The sequence below is a fragment of the Phodopus roborovskii genome, unplaced genomic scaffold, assembly GCF_943737965.1.
Source record: "Phodopus roborovskii unplaced genomic scaffold, PHOROB, whole genome shotgun sequence".
NCBI lineage: Eukaryota > Metazoa > Chordata > Mammalia > Rodentia > Cricetidae > Phodopus > Phodopus roborovskii.
In genome coordinates, this window is record NW_026125537.1 from 3,552,636 (window position 1) to 3,575,859 (window position 23,224).

General features: G+C 41.8%; 1 protein-coding gene across 1 annotated transcript in view; it reads left to right on the forward strand.

Moving 5' to 3' along the window:
• The window catches only part of Erc2 (ELKS/RAB6-interacting/CAST family member 2), an 877,816-nt gene that overhangs the window by 667,931 nt on the left and 186,661 nt on the right, over positions 1–23,224 (forward strand). The window contains exon 17 of the mRNA XM_051176767.1: positions 7,495–7,663. Within this exon, the coding sequence (XP_051032724.1) occupies positions 7,495–7,663 (169 nt within the window). The remainder of the gene's footprint in view (positions 1–7,494; positions 7,664–23,224) is intronic.

Consider the following 23,224-nt stretch of genomic DNA (forward strand, 5'->3'; position numbering starts at 1 on the left):
TGTGTGTCTGTGTGAGGGGTGTTGAATACCCTAGAACTGGAGTTAGAGACAGTTGTGAACCACCATGTGGGTTCTGGGAATTGAACCCCAGGTCCTCAGCAAGAGCAGCCAATGCTCTTAACTACTGAGCTGTCTCTAACTCCCTGGAACAACTTCTTAAATGCTTAAATGAGAGTATTTTGTTGTTGTAGTTGTTTGACATTGGTTAGACTGTGTACTTGACCTTGACTTTTAAAAGGTTACCTTTCAGAACACAATACCATTTCCCCAAATTCTCATGCTGCTTGAAATCACAACTTTCTCACTTATGTGTGGCCTTTTGGCTGGAGTGACATTGAACAGTGATTAACCAAGTCAGGCCTGACTGTCTGAGATGCCACTCTTCTGTGGTACACAGATCCTTTTCTCCACTCAAAATCTGTTTTCTCCTTTAAGTTTGTTTGTGAAACAGATGTCAGCTCGTGAAAGTCAAATACTCCATCAACAGAAGCCAATTTTAGGAGTTTCTTTGAAATACTGTCTTGAAAGTAAGAGACTCATTACATGTTTAGATATATTAAATACAAAGAGGGGCATGGTATACAATAAGACAAAACTTTCAAATCTCTGAATTTGGTGATGCCTGTGTTCTGTAATAGTAATTGCTAGCATATATCACATGGTCTAGTCAGAAACTGAACAAAAGTCTTTGTGTGCATTATCACATTTAATTTTTATAGTTATTCTTCTTGGTTCATTTACAAAGAAATCTAAGTTTCAGAGATATTAAATGATTACCCAGTTATGGAAACTGTAAGCGATGTTGGCATGCAGATCCAGGAATGTTTGGTTGCAAAGCTCAGATGTTAAGGGTTGGTAAAGGACCGAATGATCTTTTATTTCTGAGAGTAAGCTTCTTCTTAAGAAGCTAAGGTACTTGAACCGGCTTCTGGTTCCATTGGGCTCACTCCTCTTCTAAGCTACGTGTCTCTGTCTTCTCAAACCGACGTCCCGCAACAGCCAGTCATGGACCAGGTAATGCAGTTTGTTGAGCCAAGTTGGCAGTTCGTCAAGGACTCAATTCAGCTGGTTAAAAGATGCACCAAACCTGATAGAAAAGAATTCCAGAAAATTGCCATGGCCACAGCCGTAGGATTTGCTATCATGGGATTCATTGGCTTCTTTGTGAAACAGATCCATATTCCTATTAATAACATTATTGTGGATGGCTGATTGCTCTCTCTTCATGGGAACTAGTGAGCAAATGAGGGTGGGAAAAGCTCATGAAGTAAAAAGTTGCCAGGATACTTCCTGGGTTTTTGTTTCTTTTTTTTTTTTTTTTTGTTTGTTTTTTGTTTTTTTGTTTTGTTTTGTTTTGTTTTTGTTTTTTGTTATCTGGATACTTTGTTTCTTTCTTCCCTTCCTCCTCCCTATGAGGTTTTCTATTTCTAAATTAAAATAATTTCAAAATAAACATTTTTTCCATGACAAAGAAAACAGAAGCTAAGGTACTCAACAGAAAACCCACCCTTCACTCTCCTACTCCTCCCTGCCTTCTCCTCCCTCCATCCCTTCCTCTCCTCCTCTCTCCTCTGCCTCCATTACTGTGGGATATAGCCCACAGTAATCAGTCATACCTCACTGCTAAGACTCAGGTAACCAGACAACAGTTCCTCTCACACTTCTTCCACACATTGCCTCTTTATCAACTTAATCAAAGGGATAGAAATTGTCTGGATGATTTAGGATAGGGCTCATAGGTAGCTCTTCCTGACATTCCACTTCCTCTCACCTTAAACCTTATTCATGTAGGGAAGTCATTTGGCCTCGTGTTCACCAACGCTTGCACATCTGTAGGGCCAAGCATGCTAGCATTTGCCATCTCAGTGCCACAGGTGTCCCTATGTGCTAGCTTTCCAGCACAATTGTACTTGGAGCAACCTACAAGGTAAGCCAGCTGCACCCCCTGGGTCATAATATTAAGCTTTGCATAAAACAAAGAACTTTCCCAAGGCTCTGTGATGTCTGTGATAGGAAATTCCAGACAGGGTCTATGAAGTTTCAATGAATTGTTGGTAATTGGAACTAGCTATTTTTTTTTTTTTTGAGGTTGGGTATAGGTGAGTGACAGCGCAAACTGCATTATAGTTTTGCACCCCCCAAGCCTGATCTTTATGAATCTGCTCTGTTCTTTATCCCTGATGAGACTGATATGTCTTTTGTGACACCTTGAGTGAGCTACTTCACATTTTTGCTAAAGTCTTACAGTGGTACCACACATCATTGTGAGTGACTGAAGGCGGGGTGAATATTAATACAAAAGACCACTTCTATCTCCAATTGCCATTTGAAAAGATACCTTTTAAAGCAGAGTCAAATGAGCCACCCTTTCCAGGAGTGATCACAACAAACCTCCACCCAGCACTCACCCGAGGGGTGAGAGAGAGGCTGTTTTGAACAAGATCTTTCGTCACCGTCTGTCTTAAGTCACCTCCCACTGAACTTATGGTAGAAGATTCAGGGTCATAAGGGAAAGAAAACAACAATTAACTGGGAAAAGTTGATTGAGCAGTTTTTTTTTTCCCACAGTCTGATTGGAGCATGACTGCCTGAGGCTGAGCACCATACATAATGTGGGTCCACCCTCGTATGTCATTATCCAAATGTTTCTTAATGGAATGCATTTTTTTCAAGCATCTGCTTTTGTAATTGAGTGTGTTCCTAAAGATAGGTCAACTAACTAAAACAAGAGACCACAAGGAAAAAAAAAATAGGTTCATGCTTCTGCTCCAGTCCAATTTATAACAGCCCCTAATTGGCTTACTTCACTTGTAACTCTTAAAATTAATTGTAGATCCCTTCTCCAAGCTCAACAGAGTGACAGCAGCAGAGAGTGAAACAGAATTGTTTACAGTGTGCCTTTTAAACTGACGGTAGTGAGTGTTGTAGCTGTGTATTACTGTCAGCCGATACCCAACCTCTCCTTGTGAGGGTTAGCCGTGGGTGACACACAAAGGGGGACATTATCTGTCGTGGCAGAAGGTAGCCTTCAGCATCTTTGTGTTAGTTCCTGGAGGATGTTCTTCAGGGTGGCTAAAGCCATTTTTTCCCCTGTGTTTTATTAGCTGTGTCTTGACTACCTCCTACAAAGTGAATGACAGTTTAGGGTTATTAAATGTGTTTCTGTGCGTGTTTTTATCCATTGTTAACCCCTACTAAATGCATGAGGGGCACAGAACTCCTCCTCTTCCCCTCCATTGTTGCCCATATTTGTTAAAGAAGTTACTCTCCTTGACGTTTGTTTAGGCTGCACTTTGATAAAATGCTGTCTATGCTCTACTTTCTCAGCTTGGCACACAGCAGATCCCATAGATTTATTTCTCTTTGCATTATCTTATCTTCTTTGCTAGCATATTTGGGCTTCCTTTTCATATTTTAAGCTATATTTTGGTGCACAGACAGATTACCTTAGTAACTGTATACTAATGTATAGCAGTGTTCGAAAGATAATGTTGCAAGCTTCCAGTACATACTTACCCGTACTAAATGAGTAAGGATGTATTTATATGTAATTCCTGTGTTGTCTGTGGATTAAAAAAAATAAGTATGATAAGTAATTTAATGGTCATTTCTGGTTGATGAGACAGAATTGATTTCTGAAGCAGAGTAAACCCAGCCCTGGATTCAGGAGGCAATGTATTTAAAAAAATGAAGAATTTTTCTTTATTTATAGTCAAATGTTTTGTCATTTATGTAGTCTTCTAAATTATTTTTTTTAATGGTGGCTCATAGCTGCTAATATCTTAAAGTTTTCAAGAGGCTCAACCAAAATTGACCAAATGGGGAGAAACACAGAAAGAGCTAACATAACCCTCTCACTCTATTGTCTCTGCAGACCTTAGTGTGCTTTAGCGAAGTACTTGAGTGTGGGTGCTCTGTGGCAGTGTATTGGCAGGTGGGCTCCCAGGAACTAAAAAGGCATAGATATATGATGTGGGCTGGCAAAACAGAGCTCATCTTTACTTAATTATTCTCATTATCTCTATAAAGGAAGACTTTTAAAGCAAAGATAATGGAAACTCATAACTGTACAGAATTTAGCTCACGATGATTTAGCACACTGTAGGTAGAACAGTTTGTGAAGATTTTTCTCCAGTCATTTTGTAAGGATGGTTTAATAAAATGCAGTGCAATGATTGCCAACTTTGAGTGTTGTCCTGGCATAGATCACTGTACAAATGCAAGCAGGGACAGTCTTAACCTTTGCAAATGTCCTGATGGGTAATGCCCTCATACATTTGTATCCTTATGCATTTTTGTTTCCTTCTGATAGTTGCTGCTTCAAAGAATACAATTATTTACTATAAATTTCAATATGTTTTAAGGGGGAATCATATTAATTGAGGGTTTCAAAATGTATATGATCACTCTGGTTTCTCTTCAGATCGTATCTTTCACCTTTTATGTCAAAATGTATATGATCTTCATCAAATAAATTTTATTGCAAGTTTTATAACTGTGTAGTGCAAACAAGACAGTTTGGTCAACCAAAAATAAAAATGTAAAGAACCAAATGGATTATTTTTCATGAGGATTGATGTTGGTGAATGGCCTTGAAAATACTTTTACAAACATTGTTTTATGAATTCTGTTTGGTGATAGCATCTATAAGGAATCAGAAACTAATTTGTGTTTTTCTTTAGCACTAAAGTGAGAATTAAGAGTTAATTTACTGGGACTAGTTATGTAGCTCAATGGTTAAGTGCTTATCAGGAATACCTAACAACCTTGGTTCAATTCATGGTGATAATAATAATGATAATTTGTGATTCATCATAATTTATAATATTATTATATTCATAATAATATTGTTATTACTATTGGAGATTTTAATAGTTTTATAAAAGGAAAAGTAACTATTAAACACTTAGAAAGCCTGAGTTATTGACTCACGGGGAAAGAGGAAGTTTTAAATGGTCTGTCTTTGGGTTATGGTAACATTTAGTAGTTGTTATTAAAGCTGTGCAACATCAGAATTTGGAGGAGGAAAATGGCCCAAGGGGGCAAAAGTAGATACCAAAAGCCTTGTTAGGAGATTCCTGACATTTTTTTCCAGTGGGAATCAACCGGGATTGCCCCAGACTTGCACATATGAAAGCTATACACCCTTGTCTAAACATCACAGCCGAGGATGGTAGATAGCACATAAGTAACTTTGGTGAGAAGGTTGAAATCTACCAAGTTTGGGAAGCTTGCACCCGATGTACCTGATGTCTCTTGGTGAGTTTAAGGATTTACTTACAGTACTCAACATTTACTCTGATGGTGTTTGGGGTGGAAGGATAATGTAGAAAGGAATAAATGGAAAGCTATTCAAGATAACTCTGTGCTTCTCACATTCACCATTCGGGATTCTGTTGGATATACACTATCTCAAGAACTTGGGGAAGTTTGAGATGCCTCTAGTGGCATGTAGCAGGCTGCCTTGCCTCTGTTGTCAGTACAAGAGACATCTGTGCCAGAGATAAAGTATTTTATTGCTTATAACTCAGGGATCATTGTTAGCATGTTTTTTATCTATTTCACTTGCAACTGTTCCCACAGAGACCAGAAGAACAGGTTCATGCAGCTGTTTGTATTACAGGAGAGCTTAGGGAGCTTGAATACTTTTTAATAGGCAGTGCCATGTCTGTCAATTGGCCATCACTGTAATATGGCATAGTAAGCATATCTGCCCTTTGACCCAGAAAAGAGACTACCTGTGCCCTTCCATACTCATTGCTCTACAAATATCCCGGAAAGATTTATCAGAAAAGAACATAATACCTTTGCTTCTAAAACGTACTGAGTCATGAGACTCCTGATGAACAGTTTCCCAGCAAACGTAAATGTTTTCGCATATCTCTAAGACTTTTATCCACATTTTCAGTGCCTTCATGTAGCCATGAAGAACATCCATAGGGAGAGAGCACAATTTACACACTTCCTAAAATTGATCTTTTAAGAAACACCCATTAAAAATATATTTTTGGTGACAGCCAAAATAGGGATGGGAGTAAAATGTTGCAGTGACCTGTATGTTGCATCCAGGCCTGTTAGAATGGCCTAACATTGGAATTGATTGGGGGAGGTTTAAATTAAGTATCTCTGATTTTCTCCCCATATAGAGAAGTTTGGTTCGGTGATCCAAAAACTTAAAAATATTTGCAGTTTTCAATCTCCATTTTTAAAAATGTGTTTGTGAAGAGTTCATGAGTAATCCAGCTTGGATGGAAGCCTGAGTATATGGGCTCTCCATGGTGTGAAGTCACACAGGCCCCTCAACACAGCATTTTAGAGGAGTGTGCAGCTGCAGAGTGGTGAGCAGATCCACCATCTCAACAGCTTGAAATTTCCAACCGGCAAAGATCATAAATAAATACAGAGGGAAGTTGTTAATATATTATTTGTGTACTGTACACACACATCTCTTTGAATTATGATAATGTGAGAGGGAGTAGCATGTATGGCATAGTGTACATTTGGAAGTTAGAGGAAAACTTTGTGAAGTTGGGTTGCAGGAAACTGAACTCAGGTTGTCAGGCTTGTGACTCAAGTACCTTTTACTGCTGAGCCATCTTTCTGGTCCTAGATTTCTTATTTTTGAAGAGGACGAAGAAGGCAAATGGTGTTTTCAAAGTTTGTAAAATAAAATCAAGAGTGAATACATCTACTAATAGAACTAATATTTTGAACACCTGTAGGTGCTAGAGGCTGGGCTAACATGGATGAATGAGGTCTCACATTGATAGGGAATCACAAGTAATAAGCATAAACCATCTTGTCAAGTGGTGAAGGGTATGATGGGGAACTTAAATGGAATGATGTTTAAGGGTAACAGGAGGGGCAATACTGTGAGAGCTGGTAACTCTGCAGAAGATACATTTAGACTGGAATCTAGAGGCAGAGGAGTTGTGTGACACAGGTAAGGCCCATTAAATGAAAACAAGGGCCACATTCCCTAAGCAATTTGAAAATGGAAAGGAGACCCTCAGAAAGACCTCGATCTGACACAGAAGAAAAATGTCATATGAAAAACCTCATACTATGATGAACTTTCTGCCTGTTTTTTTTTTTTTTTTTTTTTTTTTTTTTTGTTTTTGGTTGGGGGGGTCGCCTTAAAGACACAGTCTTATTTAGTGGAAGGAAGGATGGGTTGATGGATGGATAGAATTGTATTAGAAATAGATGCTTATCTTGACCCCCTTCCATTTTTAATTTGTAGCGGTGTCTCTAAAGCCTTTGAAAGAACTCTTCTCTCAAATGACACAATGAGCCAGTCTTAGTAATTCTGACCTAGCTACTTTGTCCATCTGAGAGCAAAGTGTAGCTCACCTTAAGTATTATTTATACTCTTTTCCACTGAGGTAATAGTTTATGGTTCAGTTGACCTACAAATACCAATTATTTGAGGACCTTTTTTTTTTTATGTTTTTCATTATACTAAAAGGATCTCAATCATCTTTATCTTACCAGACAGGAAGCACTACTTGCAGCCATCAGTGAAAAAGATGCGAACATTGCCTTGCTAGAATTGTCTGCCTCCAAAAAGAAAAAGACCCAGGAAGAAGTCATGGCTCTGAAGCGGGAGAAAGACCGACTGGTGCATCAGTTAAAGCAGCAGGTGGGGCGTCCTGCACGCAAGGTGTGTCTTGCTGGGTCTGGGGCCTGAGTGCTTTTCCTGGGTTTTGCTATTCTTCATTCTCTCATGTCCATTCTGCAGGCTCAAGCAGCTACAACCAGGTAGGAGCAAAACGGCCTGCATTGTTGCTAGAAACCATGCTCCCGCTTCTCTGTTGATGTGCATGCAGCTGGGCTTGTGTGGTTTGCTCCTGACACTGCTTTCCTTTCTTTTTTGTATTAGCATCATCTTCTCAGAGGTAGCTCTCAGCTCTCTTCCTTTCAGTAGAATTCCACTTCTAATTATGTCCTAGAAATGCCTAATTAAACTTTGGGGTCTCTCTTTCCCTTCAGTCTTGCTCACTTTCTGGGCTCTGAAGAACCACCTCATCTAGTTCCAGAGGTTCCTTCTCTCTCTACTCCCAGCATTTGCTCTTCAGCTGTTTCTGCCAGGATCTTTCAGTGAAGGAGCATCTCCCAACTGTAGTCCCACTAGACTAGGCTTAGAGACCTGTCTGCTGTTACTCATTCTAATTTAAAATCACATTTTTGGCCTCATTATCTAGTTCCTTCTCTCTAGGCCATTGTGCTTATCTCAGAGAAATGGAAGGTGAGACAATCCTAACTTTTACAGAAAGCTCTTTGCTTTGGGGAGGGGGTTTCTGGAAGCAGCTAAAGAAGAAATAATTGTATCTGAATATAGTGGAAAACCATCTCTGAAATCTATAGATGTTCTTTCTTCTCCCTATATGACTTGGCAAAGGACCAAAGTTAGCTCAGTGGTGAGAACTTAACTAGCCCTGTGTTCTCTCCCCAACATGGGTGGAGGGTGGAGAAATCACTTCTATATATAATGAGGGCTTGGGTAAAGCAGTGATTAAAAATATTCATTTAGATTCTTGCTTTATAAAACCTACTCAGCTCAATGGTATGTGACCTTATCAGGTGGCTTCCACATTTCAGCTAGAACCTATGGCTCTGAAACTCTAAATGGCATATGGTCACCGTGTAGTGTCTACATGGATTTGGGGCCATGGGACTAACTCTTTGCCTGCTAAGATGAACTGTGCTGAACAGTACCTGGGGATAGAATAAGCTTCCTCACTGTGTAAAATGCCATCTCTTTCCCTCCTTGGGAAGGAAAAGGCATTCTTTGGCAGTGAGCTTGAGTCCATTTCCTGAAAGACAGAGAGAGAACACTGTCATGCCTGGACACCTTCTTCTTGCAGAGGGAGGGTCTCAGTTGCTGCCAGACATTGGGGTCATTCCACAGAACAGCATGCCTCACTAGCGCTGGCCCCGGGGCTTGGGGACCGCTTATATCTGACCTCTTTGTTTGGGGCTGTGCATCTTCTACACTGGGTTTTCCAACCACTTGGCCTTAGTAAGTCAAGATGAGTCTTCTTCTTTGCTTTCCCCTAATTCCTTTCCTGAGCACCTAGCACCCTCCCCTCCTGCACCTAACCATTGTAGCTTTCTCCCACAGGTTTATAGGTCTAGGAAACAGCCCCCGTGCTCAAATATACCATGCACTTGTGATGCTGGCTACAGCCCAGATTTTACGGCCAAGTACCACGGGTCCAGCTACGATGTACACATGAGCCAGAGGTCTCAGGTCAGTCAGCTGCTAAGGAGACACACCCCATTGTGGGGGGAGGGAGTGCAGATGAACTACTTTTACTTTGATTGTCACCTCTTGTGCAGATTTCTAGGACTTGGTAGCCAAAAAGCCTGGGACCACACAGGTCATTTTGTGATTTGAAGTATCATTTCATTTATTTTATTTTTCCAAATGTTTCCAAGCGTGGCGGCCATCCTTGAGGGTCAAATAGCTGGGTCAGGCTGCCAAGCAGGGAGATGGGGGTGGGGTAGGAGGTAGGAATGGTACTACCAATTGCAGGGGATTTTTTTTTTTCTATCTCTTGGGTACATTTTTCTTCATATCACATCGACCTTGCCTAGTTTTTTTTTTTTTTCTTTTCTCTCTTTTTCTCAACATCATGTCTACATTCTCAGATGCCAGTCAGAACTGAGGGAAACTGTACAAAGCCTTCATTCTTGAGACAAGATCAGCTTGGAGGTCAAGAACTCTTGGAAATCCTAGCTGTGTGAGTTAGGAGCCCACCTAGAGTGAGGCAAAGTTGGAAAGGTTTTTATGGAGAAGGGGAGAGCAAAGAAGGAGGGCAGACTCCCTGGTAACACTCTGAGCTTTGAAACCCTTCCTCCTCCCCCACCACAGTGATAAACATCCCACATTTTGGTATCTTTATTACAAGTGATTATGACTCTAAGAATAATTGTTCATTTACTTGCAATGTTAATTCCTTCTCCCTTTTATTGAGTTTGCTGTGGTATATGCTATGTGATCAGAGCCCCTTAGGGATTTTTTTAACTTATCATCATAGCGGCTCTGTATATAGGGGTCAGAATTTTCTCTCCTTTTAAGGGGACAGAATTCAGGCTCAAGAGGATGGAAGTATTTAGTCCAAAGACTCACAGTAGTACACCTCTTGGTTTAGAACTATGTAACCCCACCACACACATACACACATACTCGATCAAAGGCAGGAAGGAATCCTGAGTGACAACTAGCAGGATATTTTCCAAAATTGTGACATTCCCATACTTTATAAGCCTGAAGTCATTGCTTAAATACTCAGGTATGACTTCTGCCAATGCCAGCCTGGAATTCTTAGGTTTTGGAATTTGATTGCCTTAGAAGTAATGTCTAAGTTGTGAGCTCCTATCATGAGAGTCTAAGGTCTTTGCATGCACTCACTCATCAAACTGCAATGAACAGGGGGGTTGATGCTCTTAGAGAGAGAAAGCCTCCAGAGAGGCTAAGCACATTGCTTAGGCCACACAATCTTAAGTGAATTTTTCCAAAGACATCCAGGGTTGAACTGCTTACTTTAATCTGTTTTCTAGACTAGTTATCTGGATGATTGCAGATTCCTCCCTGATTACCACTTTCTTCATGTGTATATGAGGCTAACAAGCCAATCCAAAGACTCGAAGTGGAGGGTATTCAGAGTGCTTAGCACATGCCTGGCCCACTACATGAGTGCCATATTTATATATGTGGTCTGTTCCTTCTGCTACTGTTACTGCTGCCACAACTACTAATTACTACTCCTGCCAGTCCTCAGTGGCAGTTTAATTTTTAATTCCTTGCCATTGTAGTACACACAGCTGAGAGCTGAAGCTCACTGAGAATGTACTGTTGAAGTGTGATGGGAAGAGAGGACAGAGGCTAGCACCTAACCTTCCTAGCCCCTAATTCTCAAGCACTTGGAAAAATTCAAGCAGACATGTCAAGAATCCTGTACCCCAGTGTTGGCTCATTGTAAAGAGGCCCATGGTGCTCATTATATGTTCTTGGTTTGTGAGTGCAGCCAGTAGAGGTAGATACTGGCCAGAAAAGGTGAGCCCGAGATCTCTCTTGCTTTCACCTTATGGGTGGTTGGAGAGCCCAAAGTTATCTCAGAGGCAAGGACAATAGAAATGACAAAAGGTCATGCAGTCAGCCACTTCTGTGTCTGAACAGGTAGTGAGGCTTTCTGGTTCATGAAAGATACCATGTTGTACAAACTGCCATTTTAGACAATGTATCTTACACAGAGAAAGTCTCTCCACTGCCCAGTCCAGACTGAACAGAAGTATTTCATTCATCAATCACCACAGTCATTGAGCCTTACTAAGCATAACCTGGGCATTCAGAGAATATTTCTTGTGGGAATGCATGATTATAGATGCCAAGCACTATGCCAAGTACTATACATACTTGTGTGCACATACTTGTACACATGCACACACACGCACGCACACACGCACACACGCGCACACACACACACACACACACACACACAGGAAAGCTTTTGTCATATATATATATGTCAAGCTCTCTGCTAGGTGCTGGAGGTTCATCTGTTTTCCTACCAAGATGCATCATCTTGTTTTGAAATTAACAATCCAACATTCTGAGAGGCCAAATGCCTTAACCACCATCATAGCATCCATCCTTGCACTGCAGAGCTGGGTGCCAAGGCTGGTGGAATGTTACAGCTTAACTCTTGCTAGGATGAACACAGCAGTATTGTTGGCCTCTTTTGCTCTCCCAAGTAGTAGGATAAAGGCAACTAGAACCAGTGTACTCCCTACCTTGCGCAGACCATGGGTCCCACATTTCACAGTTGCCAGCAAAGAAAGCTGATTCCAGTACCTCAGATCATGGAGAAGAGAAAAGCTTGGTTCCTTGGTGAGACCAAGTGCCCTATAGGTATTTGACTTGGACTGAGTATGTACTGTGTCTTAGAGTGTTAAACAGTTTTGGAATATATATTAGGGACTAAAATAAATGATGATACCTTTCTCATAGAACTTAATTTTAACCACGGAAATAAAGGTAGTAAACAACAAAATTAGTAACTGCAAGGTAAATACAAAGCAAAGTACAGACCAGTGTATGTTAAAACAGGAGAGTGGTGGATGGGGGCACTGAGGGCAGGGAATTAAAATTAGGGTAAATGGGAAGAACTTCTAAGGAAGAAGAACCCTGAGAAAAGGCGAAAAGAGGACAGAAAGGGAGCCTTGCAGATCTCTGAGGTAAAGATAGTCCACTTAGACAGGATTCAGTTCAGGGAGCAACAGGCAAGCCAGTTATGAATGGCCAAAGCAGGATTGTGGCAGAGCAGATGGTCCCGGGGAAGAATGGGCTCTAGTGGATTGTAGCAAGATATGTGGGGTAAAGTGAGCATTGTGAGACTCCTGTGTAGACTCTGCTGAAAGAAATCTTCTCTAGGCTAGAAATTCTCAATAATCAAGAAGTAAAATATGCTACAGCCTGAGAGCAGAGCTAGGTCCCCCAACACAAACCTTTCAGCCACCGGTGCCATGGCTTCTAAGGGCACTCACGAGTTGGCATGCTTATTTAGAAGCATTGTTACTTCCACTAAAGCTACAGTGAAGACTCGTGCCGGTCTGTCCCATCTCCTGAGATTTTCGGTGGATGCTAGAGCAAAGCCATTTGGCAGAATGCACCTCTCACTTCATGGCAGCCTGAGCGCTATGCCTGTAGGCTGACTGTTATGCCCTCCTTCTGTGGTGGCCTTGTCTAGGCCTACAAGTAGAATTGGCTGCTGGGCCAGCCATTCTTTGTGTCAGCGAGCAGAATAGAATCTTCTCTAAAGATAAGTCTCGTTTTGTTCTCACCACCCTCCAACCTTTGCTACTAAGACCCTTGTTTTCTTCTCCTTGACTTAGGACCAAAGGTGAACTGAAACAACCAGTGTAATCTCTGCCTTGTACATGCAAGTCCATTTACACTTTTCCCTCCTGTCTTCACTGGCTCTTTCATTCAACCCAGTGTAACATCACTTGGAAGCCTTTTGGAATCTTCTCAACTGGGTCACATCCTCCAATTTGTCCCTTTACTCTATGTACATATCTATTTCTGAGCACTTGTAACAGATGAAATTTTGCCTTGCTACTTTGTGACCTCCAAAGAAGATGACCGTGTGACCTTTTATGTTCACCATTTATCTCCAGGCCCAGCACAATGGCTGGCTTATGGTAGATTTTTAGCAAATACTTGTTGAATGTATAAATGAATGGGAAATGGGGAATTGGTATTATCACATTCCCTTTGGACAATATTTCACCACTTATGCCTCAGTAGAGTCTACAGAGGATGATAGAGAACTCATATTCATACTTGTCTTTCCTCCTACAGTATAATACTCTTGGTGGGGCCTCTCCTAGGCCCACGACATTTGAAGGGGTGAGTAATTCAAGCCCTTTCTCCAAATCTCTTAACCCTGTTCTCCTTTAAATTCCTTCCAGAATCCTGGGTCCTTTTTGAGTAAAAATGTCACTTGGCTCCCAAATGTAGAAGAGAATTTTTATAATGCAGTGACTCCCTCCATTCTGATCCAGGCAACTTCTGAGTGTCCATAAATCAATATGCTAGAAATACCTTAACTCCTCTTAAATGCTGTCAGGAAAGCCAGAGGTGATATGGAGTGAGTTCAGAAATTCCAGCCATTTCTGACAATGACGGATTCTTTATGACGCTCCTCAAGTGTTGACATTGAGTTCTTTCTAGAAGTGAGAGAGCATGCAGATTAACCTTTGGTTTCTTATTGAATTTTTAAAAAGAAGATAAAAGATTAAACATAGTATGGTAGAGGAGGCCTTTGATTAATATAACTCATTGTCCTTGCATTTCCCCTCCTTCACAAGCATACACCTCTAGTTGTATGCCCCACCTCTCCAAAAAAAAAAAAAAAATCTGGCTTCCAGATTTGTGCAGTTTGGGGAGTGGCTCTCAATTGGGAATGAGTTAAGTTTTGGGTTTTGATTTTTTTTTTCATTCCTCTAGGGAGTTCTAAAAATTATCGGTCTTTGGTGTCATGAATCCAGTCCCAACCCCCAACTCCTTTCCTTTGCCCTTGAGAAAAAAAAGGACTGATTTCAAAATAATTAATTCTGAAACCATTGGATTTGCCTGCTGCTAAAGGGTTTTTGAAGAAAGCTTAAATCTAAATCTTACCCCCTAAGCCTTATTCCCAAATGCTTCCCTGTTGCTGAAGCACTGATAGGCACATCCTTGATGAAAATGCCTTTTTAAATGAGGGCCAGACACCATTGTTTAGTGAAAATTAGAACCAGCTTATTTCTCAGAACCAGTTAGAATACTTCTGAGATCAGATATCGTGTGCTTGGGTTCTGCTTTCCTTTCCTCCCAGGTCTGGGCATAGCTCTGGGCCATCAGGAAAGAATCAGGTCAGTTGGGAGCAGGAAGGTGTCAGAGGAGAAGACAGGTCCACTGATTCACTGTTTCCCCAAGAGCTGGTAGAGAGGACCTGGTGTCTTGGTAAACTTTTGGATGATGGGCCAGGCCATCACAGGGTACAATCTCCCTGCCTCCCTTGGGTTATCTAAAAGTCAGGAATGTTTTCAATGATTCTCTAAAGAGATATGACCATGAATGGCAGAAGCCAGAGGTCACCCTCCAAAGTGTCTAGGAGAGAGCTTCATGAGGCTAGTTACAAGTCAGTATGAGCATGGGTAGATGTGTGTTGAGGGAAAAGCCAAATTAAACCCATTGATCAACCAGGTCTGTCCCCTCACATTGAGAATAAGGAACTCTATTCGTTCACTATGTTTTTCTTGCATTATATGTAGATGACTATTATAGTTTGTGGGGTAACCATAACTAAATAGCAGTACAAGAGCTCCATGTAGTAGGGCTCCCATAGCCTCTTGTGGTTGGATGCGCTCCAGAAAAGTAGACCTACTCCAGATTGAATTGCCACAATGCAAATACATTGGTTGTTCTAGCTGACTCTCTCTGGATTAAGTTGTTCCTGTTCCCCTGGTAGGATGTAGCCACATCTTCATCTTTGACTTCAATGCATTGTATCTGAAGTGTGTTCCAGAGAACCCCCTTCAAATATACTTCTATGAGGGCTGGCTATTCCCAAGGAGGCAAAACCTGATGTTACGAAAAATGCTTTTTTGTTGTTGTTGTTGTTGTTAATATCCTATACTTGGACAAGATTCTGGTCTGTACCTAAGCCTGCAAACTTTCCTTCCCCTAAGCTAATGCCTCAACCCCAGCACTCAAGGAATCTATTTGGCCCATCAGTGCACCCTAGAGTATGTTCAAGTACCCTGGAGGCCAACTATTTTCTGTTATTTCATGTGTCCCTCCAGTCCTTCTTAGGAAAGCATCTTCTTAGACCATGCAAGGGACACTGGTAGACCACCAATGAGTCTGGTCAGAAAATAATGTTGTAAACAGGTTAGTCCCTGTTTCTAAGCATGGGTGGAGTACCTCTGCCATATGTCTGTACCCTACCTACAGAGATAATGATTTCATCCTTGAGCACTGATTGTTCATTTATGGTTTCTACCACCAGTAGAGTTGCTAACAGCCCATGAAATAGACAGGAGGATGAATTTCTGCTGTTTTGAGGGGATGAGAGGTTTGTTTGTTTGTTTGTTTGTTTAAGTATTTCCTTGCCTCCAGGGCCAAAGAGTGCTTCTTGCAGAAACAGAAATTGCTGGTGTGTCTGATGGAAAGTTTATGGCCTGTCTTTTGTGACAAATGCCTGTCTAACTTGAGTACTCCTAATTATGTTTCTAATTGTTAGTGTTTGATCATGAGGGGGGGGGGCCACTTGTAAAACGTTCACATGTTTAAGGCTTTATCTTTAGGTGCCGATGCTGGTGAGAGATGACTGCACTGCCTCTTCTATTACAATGGCATTATTAGGAGGAAGTGGGGGAAAGTAGAGGCTGGAACCTATTTGAAGAGAGCAGGTACTTGGGGCTGTCTGATATCCTGTTTGCATCCTGGCCCCATAAGGCAGGTAACTCTGCTCTCCTTGCCCCTTCACCATAATGTGCTGCTTTCAACAAGCCCCCAAAAGCTTAGAGCCAGTACACACGCACTGAAGTGGTGTGCTGTACTGATCTCTCGTCCCTTAAAACTGGTACTCTCTGGGATATGTCACAACAACAAAGGGTTTGACCTACCAGATAGAGAGGATATAGAATAAAATAGCCTATATGCTGTTTTTAGCTTCTATGTTTGGTTTCCCTCAGCAGAACTACTTGAAGGAAGCAACCATTCTGCTCTCCTGCTTATAGAAAAAACATGGGGCTGGGTGTGGTGGCATACTTCTATATCTGGACATTTGTGGGAGGTTGAACTGAAAAAAAGATCATGAGTTCCAGGGCAGCCTGAGCCATATGTTTCAAAAACAAAATAAAATGAAATATTAATGAGGAGGAAAAGATAATATGTATGTGGAGAGTAGGTCTGAGTAGCTTGCCAACTTTACTTCAGTGATCTGAAGCTCCCAAACAGTACCTACAAGTTGGCAGAACACACCAGAATAATAGACTTAGGGGACCAAACAGAGAACTGTGTGCAGATGCCAAGAAGATCTCTCACATGCTGCTGTCTCTCTCTCCTTTCCTCCCTTCCTACCTCTCCCCTACCCTCTCTCCTCCCACCCTCTTCCCCTCCCTCCCTCTCTCTTTCTCTCTCTTTTTTATTCAAATTGCACATCTGTGCTCTATTTTTAAACATTTATTCTTTAAGTGATAACGCATGTTTTACCAAGCCTCTTATTGGATTAGACATGTTCGAAAGCCCCTCATCTTTAACCTCTTCATCACCACCTCCAACCAAATGCAGATCAACCACCAGAGCAGAGTGCAGATAAGATGCCCCTGCATTGCAGACCACTTCATAAGGGGTAAGAGACCCCAGCAAGAGTGCTGCACTTCTCAAGGTATTGGCGCTATGAGGGTAAAGAACTCAACTGTCACATTGTGTTGACTTGTGAATCTTAGGATGATATTGTTTCCAGGCTCATGTGGTACCTTCTCTACAGAGTTCATGTTCTTCATCATACATTTAAGGTACACATTTAGGCTGGAATAACTGGTTTAGAATTTTTGTTTTTGTTTTTTTGTTTGTTTTTTGTTTTTGTTTTGTTTTGTTTTTGAGGCAGAGTTTCCTCTGTGTAACAGCTCTGGCTGTCCTGGAACTAATTTTGTAGACCAGGCTGGCCTTGAACTCACAGAGGTCTGCCTGTCTCTGCCTCTAGGGTGCTGGGATTAAAGGTATGCTCCTACCACAGTCCAGCAGTTTGGAATTCTTACATTCAACTTGGATTATAGGTGTGTGTGTGCGTGTGTGCGTGCGTGTGTGTGTGCGTGTGTGTGTGCGTGTGTGTGTGCGTGTGTGTGTGTGTGTATGTGTGTGTGTGTGTGTGTGCGCGCGCGCGCGTGCGCATGCGTGTGTATATTTAAATATATCCCCTCTTTTAATCCTCCTGGAACTGTGAAAACCAGGTGCTAATAATCCTACTTAGTGATGCAGAGAACTGGAGCTGTGCAGGACCAGTTTAGGGAAGGGCAGAAGCAAAACCCAAGCAGGTCTCACACCAGACCTCTTGCATGCCCTGCACAGGAGATGATACAAAGAAAGAAAGAATAGGGTAGAAGGAGAAAGAAAGAAATCTAGAATGTTTTTTTTCTGTGACGCTTGGCACTCATTCTCAGTCCCTCTCATCCAGATCCAGCTTGTCCCATTGATCAAGGCTCCTTGTGCAGGCTACAGAGGGTGCCCTCCCTCTTCCCGTGTCACTGGATCCTTTCACAGGGACCGGGAGTGCTGGTTTTCTTGAGACAGTACCTGCCTGCCCATGGCCCTGGAGGTTTTGACCTCAAGGTAATTGCTGGGAAGTTTTCCATCTTCTTTCTCATCATTTGATATATTAAAAAAAACCGGTTTCTCCTGATCCTGTTGGCCCTGTCCTTGTCCCTCTCCCTCCTTCCCTGCACCCCTCCCTACTCCTCATAATTAAAAGTCCTTCCAGGCTGTCTTCACCTTATCATTTGGAATGAATGGGGGGGGGGAATCCAACTTCCTGCCCTCGTGTCTGCCTGATGCCAAACTTAAAAATGGATGAAAAGCCCTTTCCTCTGGCTTTGTGCTTCATCTCCTCAGTAACTGTGTTCAAGTCACAATAATGCTGCCCTTGATCCTAATTGTTCTACAGAACAGTTTGCATTTTCCTAGGCTTACCCAAGATTGCAGACAGGCACCAAGCAGAGAACTGCACACAGAGTCGAATTGCATCCTCTTCTTGCTTGATTCCATCTTAAGAAGATGCTGACTATGTTGTTGATGTTGTCTCTACAATTTTTTACTGTTTATAAACTGTGTTAAAATTTATCCACAATTTAATTGTGTAGCCATTACCATATGAACTTTTCCATGGTAGAACACATAAATAATATTTTGACATAGAAATAATATATCCTCATTCAAAAAACTTCAGAAAATGTAGAGAAAAATCTAAAATCACTCATTATCCCGCCACTCAGAAGTAACTGTCATTAAGATTTATAGTTTCCTACATTCCATTGAATGTACACATTCGAATGAATACATGACACACTAAAGAATGCAAATTTCTCTTATCTCTTTGTACATTTATATTGTGTGCATTTCCTGAGTCCCTGAAAGCCATTAAAAGCAGATTCATTTTTATCATCCCCCTATACTTGGGGTTTAAATTTGTTCCTATTTTGTACTTTTATAATCCCACAGTGATGAACATTTGTATATGTATCCCTCTTCTTTTATTATTTTTCTAAAGATTATTGCAGTTGGGGTTGTTTATTGAGGATTTTAGAGACCTGAGAAATAGCTCTCTCCTGTAAATGCATCTATCGTTTGCTAATACTCAAGCAACTGGCAACTGCTAACTTCAATCTTGCCAGACTCTATTCTAAGTACCTTCCACTAACCATTATGGATAAGATGCTACCACTGACAATTGTGGACAGGTTACCACTATTGACCATTGTGAACAGGATGCTACCACTGATCACTGTGGACAGGATACTACCATTGGCCATTGTGAACATGTTGCTATGTTACAATTGTCCATTGTGGACAGGTTGCTACCATTGACCATTGTGAACAGGATGCTACCATTGACCATTGTGGACAGGATGCTACCACTGACCATTGTGAACATATTGCTATGCTGCCATTGGCCATTGTAGACAGGTTGCTGCCATTGTAGATAGGTTGCTACCATTGACCACTGTGGACAGGTTGCTACCATTGACCCTTGTGGACAGGTTGCTACCATTGACCATTTGAACAGGGTGCTACCATTGACCATTGTGAACAGGATGCTACCATTGACCATTGTGGACAGGATGCTACCATTGACCATTGTGGACAGGATGCTACCATTGACCATTGTGAACAGGTTGCTACCATTGACCATTGTGAACAGGTTGCTACCATTGACCATTGTGGACAGGATGCTACCATAGGTACTTCCTGTGGTCAGAGAGCTGAAAGAATCAATGTCAAGAGGAGGTTTTCGTGGGAAAGGCAGGTGTGGGGAAATAAGTATTAATTGAGCATGTACTATGTTTCTGGTGTTGCTGTTGCCCCTTGGGATGCTACAGTGAGCAAAACAGACAAAAGCCCTACTTGAGGGTGTTTATCTTCTAGTGGCTGGGACAAAGTAGAGGCAAAATATAAAAATCACTCATATGAGTAATGGTTAGTATGGTGGGAAAAAATAACGCTGATGTTTTCTGAAGATCTTTGGGGCTAGGAATCCCTGAGAAAGACACTTTGAAGGAAGACTTAAGTAAAATAAAGAGCACTCCACGTGGACCACTGTGTGTGGTGGGGGAGCACTCATGCAGAGCATGATGCAGGTAAGGGGGCAATCAGGGAAATACACTTAGCCAGAAGGCTGAAGTTAATTCTTCAGGCTGCTCCCCAAGTGCAGTTACCAAATTGACAAGGTGGGGGAGCCAGAACGCTACAACACCACTGTTTAAATGAGAATTACTTATTTATACTTTTAATGCACACAACAACCAAAACTCTACTGTCTTATCTCTATCCTAACATGGTCGCTGGGAAATGCATGTTGAACACAACCAACAGAGTCTGTGTCCTACTGATCTTTGACACAGTCTGGGAATGGAACTGTGGAAAAGGGTTACAAGTTCAGATAAGAGGGAAAGCCATCATCCCAGAAAAATGAGAATTCACAAGAATGGCACCTCACAAGGCCAAAATACAGGGCTGTGCTGTGCTTATGTGTCCAAAACCTCCGATTCGCTGCCTTGTGGCTGCCTTACTTCCTCTTTTTCTTGGGCAAGCACTCCTAGAATTAAAAACACAGCTTGCCAGCCAACCATCAACTCTGTCTTCTGCATGCTGGAGTAAAAGGGAGGTACAGAGGTCACAAGGCTAGGCAATTTCTGTTGTCAAGCTTCCTGGGCTTGGACCTCTGTGGCTGGCTTTTTTAAAGTTTCTATGAAACAAGATGGCTCACCTCACCAGGAAGGTCCCACAGGCATGGAACATTTGGAATCTAAGAGTAGAAGTGGGAAGTGTGGTTCTGGTCTGATTCTCATATCAGCACCCCAGGAAACTAGGATAGTGTGTTTTACTTGTCACATGGGCCTCTGTTCCTATCTGTAAGGTGAAGAGGATGAGCTCACCAACATCCCAGATCCTCAGAGCTTTGGTGGTCAGAGATGGTTTCAGCACAGGCACATGTACAACATAATAGTGTGCTTGCTAGGTAACTGTGACTTTGAGGGTGCACAGGCAAGGGGCTGGGTTTGCTTTCACAGAGCTTATAGTTGAGTAGGAAGGATGTATCATTCCACAGACTATGAACACAGCTAACACTCCTCAAGTAAACAATAAGCCAGGCACAACAGAGTCCTTTTGTTCACCTTATTGCAGTCCTCACAGAAATTTAAAGATGGGATAGTATCATAGCCATGCTCAGTTTGCAGATGGGTAAGATAAGTCAAAGTGCTGGTGGGACAGTATGCTAGGTCCACTACTCCACACAGGACATCACTCCTCTCTTCTTTTCTTCCCTACCAGGATTCAGTTGCACGCTCCACACAGGCAGCCTTTGAGGAGTCTAGATTTCAATGGTCGTATGGAGGAAGGGCCCTAAGCTCACTCCTCTGGCAAGTGTAGTCTGGACTCATCTCCATTTGCTACTTACATGAGAATGAGCAAATCAGCTTGCCTTCCTATAAAATGGGTCCATTGTTTGTTCCCTGCCTCACAGAGATGTGTTATTTAAAACATTTACTGTGGGACACAATTCTGAAAAGCCACGCAGACTCTACAACTGTGCAGGGTGTTGGTCTTAGTTATAAAACAGGCAGATGGAGGCTGCTGTGTGCTTCCACCTGTGTAATGCTGTACTTTGAGGAATGGTGATCCCAAACAGTCTCTATTGACAATCTCTCAACATAAGCCAATGGCCGCTTGACCTGTACTCTGACCAAGGAAGAATTTGAGTGTGTGCATTCATGAATAGATCCCCCACTTCTGCTTTTCAGACTGCTGGACCATGAATTATCAGAATTAACATAAAAGAAACAGAAAGGACACACATTAAAAAAAAGATGAGTATGGTGCTTTTCCATCTGGGAAAGAATGTCCCTCCCTACCATCACTGACCATATGTGTCCAGGCAACAGAAGGCCTGTTGGGGCCAGGGCTTCTGAGGCTTCTGGAGTTGGGAGTGGGCTTGCAGGAAGAGCTTGTACATTCCTGAACTTTCTAGTGATGAGGCAGGGAAGCAACAACTTGATATTTTGGAGAGTGAAGCCATATCTCTAAGGAATTATTATTTTTTTATGAAGCTGGGACACTGAAGTGTTGCTGATTTATCTTAATAGCTGATACTATGAGCAATTGTCCCAGTTGCCTCTTTGTGCTCTTGGCAAGTCTAGATAAGAAACGGAGTGGAGCAGTCCCAACCAGAGTTGCTAGCCGGAATTTTAGGAGTCTTATTCTTCCCAGCTCCAAATATGTGCTTTAAGATTGCTTTGGAGTCATCCAAGCCACAGGTGGATACCTCACTTTGACCAGGAACAATGTAGGTTTCATTGTCAAGCTTTCTGTTCTCAGAACTATTTGCTTAGACTTGCAAGAGGTTGACCTTGCTTCACACTGTGGCAGTGAGTTCCTTAAAGGTCATTCCCATTCCTGGACAGGGGTGCCATTGCTGTGTAAAGAAACTTGCTGTTGTCATGTGAAGAGCCTCCAGCTGATCACAAACATGATAGGAATTCTCAGAGGACACAGCTCAACAGCTCCTGTGTCAGAACTGGAACAAGGCCACACTGAAACCAGGGCCTTAGAAGTTGGAATATAAATTGTGTCACAGCCATCTTCAGTGCTATAACATTTTCTAACTCCTATTAGATATGGATAAGTTCTCATAGCTTAGTTTGGCATATTGAATCCATTCTTCAAATTCTCTTTGGGGACAGGAAAGGAAATGCACAACTCCACTATAATTTTTCTTTTGTTTCTTTAGAATGGGACATAATTTTTATTGTTAACTGGTGGAAACTGATGAATCATGGCCAACTATGGCTCATCCCCACAGGAGTAAAGTATCAGGCTGGAGCTGAGAACATATTCTTTAAAACGAACCAGAATATCTGAGTTTTGAAATTTTCTTCCCACTTTAAAAAAAAAAAAAAAAAAAAAAAAAAAAAGCTAAACCCAAACCATGCTGTTGAGAAAATATGAATGTTCTGACCAAGACCAAAATCGTTGAGGAAGCAGAAAGCTAAGGCTTCTTTGTGGAAGGTGCTAGGATGCTGTGTAAGGAAAGCACTTAATGGCAACTCCACTGGGCACAAAGGATGCCAACTAGGAGCAGATAGATCATCCCATTGACCTTGTTCTTCACTTCTTCCAAGGAAAGGGCCAGAAGCTGGCTGTAAGCCAGGCATTTCACACTCCTGAACCAGGCCTGCTTAGACAATACCTCAGGCACATACTATCATTTTGTTCCCAAATATGCTTGGAAATAGGTTCTTCTCTTTTGGCCCCAGACAGTTGCATGCTGAAAACCACTTTAAATTGCTTGGGACGGAAGCAATTATCCCTCTCCTTTTCTTTGATCAGCATCTCACATAGTTTGGTGGTCAGTCACTCTTAAAACACTGGAATCTATCGAATTTGATGGCTCTG